This window comes from Lactuca saligna, chromosome 4 (genome assembly GCF_052625555.1).
Source record: "Lactuca saligna cultivar CGN05327 chromosome 4, ASM5262555v1, whole genome shotgun sequence".
Taxonomy (NCBI): Eukaryota; Viridiplantae; Streptophyta; class Magnoliopsida; order Asterales; family Asteraceae; genus Lactuca; species Lactuca saligna.
The window spans coordinates 45,155,975-45,162,588 of NC_136420.1; the positions used below are offsets into that span (position 1 = coordinate 45,155,975).

Below are 6,614 nucleotides of genomic sequence, written 5' to 3' on the forward strand. Positions count from 1 at the left end.
AAGATGCAACTGTTGGAAAAGACCAAAAGCATGACCGCTTGTGGATTCGCGTAATACATAGGTTCCATAAAGGAATGAACCGTGGAGAAAACCGTTCAAAACATCCCGTGTACTCGAAATGGGGGAAAATGAACAAGAAAATTATATTGTTTAATGATTTATATAACAACATGAAACGTCAATGAAAAGTGGAGAAAACGATGATGTAATTTTGATGAAAGTGCTAAAAGTGTATCAAAAAGAAAACCTGAAGGCTTTCAAGTTTCTTAACGTTTGGAATTTTTTGAAAGATAACAAGAAATGACAAAGTAGCAAAACGTCAGACGAGCATATAGATAGTGGTTCAAAACGCAGCAGAACATCTAAGTCCGACCAAACTACATCAGATGCTCGTGTTCAATTTTATCCGAACAAAGATGAACTTGTTCGAGTTTCACCACCTTCCCGACCAATGGGAAAAGACAAAGCAAAAAGTAAAGGAAAAAACAAAGCGTCAGATTCAGATGAGTTGAAAGAAATGGGGGCCAACATGAAGGGTATAAAAGATAGAATGAACAGGATTTTGCAAATTGCTTCTGAAACAGAGCTTCGGAAACGAAGGGACAATGACATGTGAGTACTATCATTGGACACGTCGAATATGACCAGGGACGAGCTTCAAGTTATTTTGGCGATGAAGGAGGAAGTCAAAAAATGTTACGCAAATCGTGGCTAACTTTTAGTTTTTTTTTTTCAAGTTTTTAATCGTTTGGTGTGTGTTTTTTTAATAAGTTGTAGGTTGTGTGTTTCTAATTTGCTTTTCTAAATTTTTAGGTTTTTTTTTTAAGTTAATCAATGTATGGTATTTGTATTTTTAATTAATGAAATATTATCTTTTTAAAATTATGTTTTTTTTATTAAAAAAGAAGTTTTATTAAATTAAAATAATTTAGACTAAATAAATAAAGGTGTGCCACCACTCCCTTGGTGTGGCAAGAAACCACACTTGTGTGGTAAAAAGTGAAGTGACGCTTATGCGGCGGTGAAGGGAGTGCGGTTTCGGTGACACCACTCCCTCCAACCTAATACATATGTCCTTTCTTGAGCGAAAGTGTGTTTGTTATAAGTGTACTTTCTTGACCGAAAGTATGTTTTACTATATATGAGTATTAATTTAAGTTATGTAATTGTTTGATTAAGGTGTGTCTATCAAGGTTACAATGAGTTCCCATAATCGAGCTACAAACGAGTTGTTTCCCCTCACGACGATTCATCAAACGTCGAAGTGTTTAGATAGTTATCACTCGTGACTTGACCGTCGATGGTTGTAGCTAGCAACCGCAGGTGGGGTGTCAGCCCATATAGATCTATACATAACTCTCCCGTTTACTTAAGATTTAACGATTATAGGTAGGGGTCTTGGCTAAGTATACTTAGATGATGAATATGTCTCAACACACAGAGAAAAGACACAGAGTAACGACATCATATAATAATTAAAGATATTATACGGGCAGAGTAACGACAATGCATAATATAATTTTAGATTATGTGGGCATAGTAACGGTAGTGTTTACTAATATTTTAGGTATGTAAACGATTGTTTTTAATGGTAAATTGTTATATCAATTATATAACTAAATTATATAAGCAATATAAACAATTTATGATTTATATAAGCAAATAATATAAAACGTGTATCCTCTCCCGAAGAATGATAAAAAAAAAGTTTAAAATGGGACCGTGAAACTCACCCTAGTAGTGTGATTTTATAGAATCTAACTAGAAACGGTCAGCGGTTCGTGATCGTCGGGCTCGGGATGCGAAATGGCTTTAACAAACGAGACAGAGAGAAGAGATTTTGGTTTCCGGAAGGTTAGAGTCGAATGGCTATTTATAGGCTGATTTTTGGCCTCTCACGTCGTGAGAATCAATGCTCATGTCGTGAGCCATGGCAAGAGTCATCTCGTAGTCTTCTCAGGTGTTTTCTAGGCTCGATTAGTGTCCGTTTGACTCCTCATGTCGTGAGAAATCCTTGTTCACGTCGTGAGCTTTTGAATTATCACTTCATAGCCTTGCCATGTGTCTTCTAGCTTCGAAATGTGGCGTTTCGACTCCTCACGTCATGAAAGAAGATGCTCACGTCGTGAGTCCAGTCATATAAGGGTTTCTGACACGTGTCACGCTCTCAGACAGTTGTATCATCAGAAGGCCAAAATTTTTGCATACGAACTCCCTTTTTGACGTTCTTTATATCCACGCGTATGTATTTACGAGTACTACAACTTTCTTTTAGACTCCAATAGCTAATTATAAGTCTATTTTAAATTCCTATTGTTATAGAGATTTATAGTGTTGGAGTTTATCATAACTTCTTCACGCGAAGTCAGATTTAGATGTTCTCCAAATTTTTGTAATCGTATGGACGTATACTTTGAGTTGTATCATAAAATATGTATGCTAGTTCATACTTGTATTAGAATTTATCATGAACTACATACTAAGTTTATCACATTACTAGTTTAACAAAATCACATTACTTGATTGGCATAATCACATGTGATTGTTATTGACTTATTTTGACTAGTGTTACATGTTATGTTAAGGACAACGCACTTGACTTCATTTTTTTTTTTTCAAAATAACACTTTAAACCTGATCATCAACATGCTAACGTTCTTACATCAAAGCATGCAAGTTTTAATAGGTATGCTAGCAAACCACATTTTGTTGTAATTTTTTTTTAATTCGATAAAAAAATCACAATTTTTTACATATTAACTTGAAATCGCCATTATGTCCTTGTATTAGAGTATAAAAGTCAACCAAAATGTTGACTTTCCTTTTCTCTTTCAGATGTAATACGTCATCGTTTTATTTAGATGTAATTAGCTAGTCTGTTAGTTTGTTAGAAGATATTTTTGATCTCTGTAGTATATATTACTTATGTACCTTTATTAATGATTAACGAAATCACTTCAATCATCCTTTCTCCTTCAAACTCTCTTTCAATCATTCCATTTCAACATGGTATCAGAGCAGGTGTTCTGATCAATTTCTTCTTTTTCATCTTCATTTTTTTTTCAATTCGTCATCATGAGTGAAGCAAATACTTCATCAAATGTTACAATTGATGTTTCTAGTCCTTATTTCCTTGGATCGTCTGATAGTACGAGTACGATTCTAGTATCCAAAGTATTCGATGGAACTGGATTTGCTACTTGGAAACGATTGATGACGCTTGCTCTTACTGCTACGAACAAATTATGTTTTGTTAATGGATTGCTATCATCTCCTGGAGTTGATTCACCTTTGATTTCAAATTGGGATCGTGTTAATTCTATGGTCATTTCTTGGATCTTGAACTCATTGAATAAGGATATTGCTGAAAGTGTCCTTTTCTTTCAAACCGCAAAAGAAATTTGGGCGGAATTGAATCAAAGGTATGCACAATCTAATGGAGCAATGATATATCAGATTCAGAAACAAACTGTATTCTATTAGTCAATGATCTGAAGATTTCTCAACATATTTCATCAAAATCAAATGTGTTTGGGATGAATTAAGGATGATTCAAGATGTACCTACATGTACTTGTAGTTATGCTCTTATTCTAAACAAATTCATGGAAGATCAACGTTTAATTCAGTTACTCATGGGATTAAACGATTCGTATAAAGCTATAAGAGGACAAATCTTGATAATGAGTCATCTTCCTACTATTTTTACTATTCATTCTATTTTAATCCATGAAGAATGATAGAGAGGCATTTCATCTACACCTAATCTTGTCACAAAGTCTATGGTAATGCATGTGAACAATGGATCTAAGAAGAATTTGAATTGTCCACACTATAAGAAGAGTGGACACATCAAATCTCAATGCTACAGACTCCATGGATTTCCAGCAGACTTCAAGTTCACGAAAACAAAGAAAACAGAGTCAATTGCTCACAATGTTACTGCTACAAATGATTCACAAACAATTTCACAAGAACAATACAAACAATTGATGGACCTTCTTATCAACAAAGGCGCTTCTCAAATTAATTCTACTATCACTAATGGATCAATGGATACAACTGGTAATCCTTTGGATGATTCAGGAAATCATGTATATTTGAAAATAATTGTAATATGTCTAATCTTTGGCATTATAGATTAGGACATTTACCATTTGATAAAAAGAAATTGATGCCATTGACTTCCAAATATTGTTCTAATGATTTGTTCAGATCTTGCAAAATTTGTTATCAAGCAAGACAACATAAATTGCCTTTTTCATTGAGTGAAACACATTCCAAACAACCTTTTGATCTTGTTCATATAGACATTTGGGGTCCATATAAAGAATCCACACATAATGGTTTCAAGTACTTTTTGACCATTGTTGATGATCACAGTGGATGCACTTGGATTCATCTACTTAAACATAAGAGTAATGCTTTCTCTCTTATTCAAGCTTTTGATAAATATGTTCAAACTCAGTTTCATCTCACTATTAAGATCATTCGTAGTGATATGCTTTTGAACTCGGTTCTAGCAACGAAGGTATTCAATTCTTTCAATCCTTGGGAATCATTCATCAAAAGTCTTGTCCTTACACACCCCAACAAAATGGGATTGTAGAAAGGAAACACAAACACTTATTAGAAGTGTCTAGAGATTTATTCTTTCAATCTAGACTTTGGAAATGTTATTGGGGATAATGTGTCTTAACTGTTGCTCGTTTAATCAATTGATTTCTTTCAAAACTTTTGGATAATATAAGTCCTTATGAGGTTTTATTCAAAAAGAAACCAAATTTGGATAATTTGAAATCTTTTAGATGTCTATGTTTCACTTCTACTATACATGTGAACATAGATAAATTCATGCTTAGATCCAAACCTTGCATTTTTATTGGATACCCTTTTGGTCAAAAAGTGTATATGGTTCTTGATCTCAACACAAGAGATATCATTATTTCACGGGATATTAAATTTGTTGAAAACATTTTTCCCCTTCATAATCTTGTTACTCACAACATTCATGAATCCATTAATCCATATTTTCCAAATATCTTTGATGGTATCGATGATTCGTCTTTGCTCAATAATGATCAAATTTCAAACAATGGGGATGCTACTTCTTCTTCTATGAACAATGAAGACCACAATGTTCATGACAATCATGTTCTAGTTGTTCCTGTTAGAAGATCTATAAGAACTGTTATTCCCTCAACTCGTTTGAAAGATTATATTTGTTACAATGTAATTAATCAAAATGAAGATTTTATTGATTGCTGTCATACAATAACCAACATCTTCATCAATGATTATGTTCCAAGATCGCATTTCTCAAATAATGTTTCAATTATCAATCATGTCACTCCCAAAATTGTTGAACCACTATTCTACAATCAACCAAAAGGTGATCCTATGTGGGAAGAAGCGGTGAGAAAGGAATTCCAGGCATTAAATGCTAACAAAACTTGGGAAATTGTCAAGCTTCCTAAAGGAAAAAGACCAATTACTTGCAAATGGGTTTACAAGGTGAAATATAAAGCTGATGGGTCAATAGAGAGATACAAAGCCAGACTTGTAGCCAATGGCTTTACTCAAAAAAAAGGGATTTGATTATCACGAGACATTTTCTCCTGTCATCAAATTGAACACTGTTAAAAGTTTAGTAGGTTTAGCAGTAAAGAAGAATTGGAAAGTTCATCAATTTAATGTGAATAATGCATTTTTGCATGGAGAATTAAATGAAGAGGTATATATGAAAATGCCACATGGAATGGAAAATACAACTTCCAATCTTCTTTGCAAATTAAATAAATCCTTATATGGCTTAAAGCAAGCACCAAGACAATGGTATGAAAAATTGTCTAATGCTCTTCTCACCAAAGGGTACCACAGATCTTTAGATGATCATTGACTATTCATAAAAAAAGCTGAATCCTCCATCATCATTGTTGTTGTGTATGTTGATGATGTTATTATCACTGGGGACAATGATGAAGAAGTGAATATTCTTAAGAGTTTTCTCGATAATCAATTCAGGATCAAAGACCTTGGTGATATAAATTTCTTTTTGGGTTTGGAATTCATCACTACCCCAAATGGATGGTAATTCATTAACACAAATTCATCAAAGAGTTATTGGAGTCCTACTTAACTCAAGATGCAAAAATTGTTTCATCTCCGTTGCCAAGCAAATTGAAAGATTTATATTAGAAGTCAAAAATCTTATTTGATCCAACAAGCTATAGACAACTTGTGGGAAAGTTGAACTTTTTATTGCATACTCGCCCAGATATAGCCTTTACAACTCAATTCTTAAGTCAATTCAACAGTAAACCATGCAAAATTCACATGGATGCTGTTATTCATGTTCTCAAATATTTGAAAGGAACCATTTTTCAAGGAATATTTCTCAATAATAAACAAAACTATAAAGTGGAGGCCTTTTGCGATTCAAATTGGGCAGCTTGTCCAACAACTAGAAGATATGTGAGTGGTTTCTTTATCACAATGGGTGGGAGTCCTATATCATGGAAATCAAAGAAGCAAACCACTGTTTCATTATCTTCTGCAGAAGCAGAATACATATCAATGAGAAGAGTATGCTCAGAGCTTGCATGGCTTAGTAGA

General features: G+C 33.6%; 1 protein-coding gene across 1 annotated transcript; it reads left to right on the top strand.

The window, feature by feature from the left end:
* Window positions 1-4,910: 4,910 nt before the first annotated feature.
* On the top strand, window positions 4,911-5,597 carry LOC145039559 (uncharacterized). The gene has a single exon (XM_078987595.1). The coding sequence runs from the start codon at window positions 4,911-4,913 to the stop codon at window positions 5,595-5,597; it is 687 nt and encodes a 228-aa protein (XP_078843721.1).
* Window positions 5,598-6,614: the final 1,017 nt, after the last annotated feature.

What these genes read in the sequence shown, in the direction of transcription:
- LOC145039559 (XM_078987595.1), top strand. Translation starts at nt 4,911, where the DNA reads ATGGTTCTTGATCTCAACACAAGAGATATCATTATTTCACGGGATATT.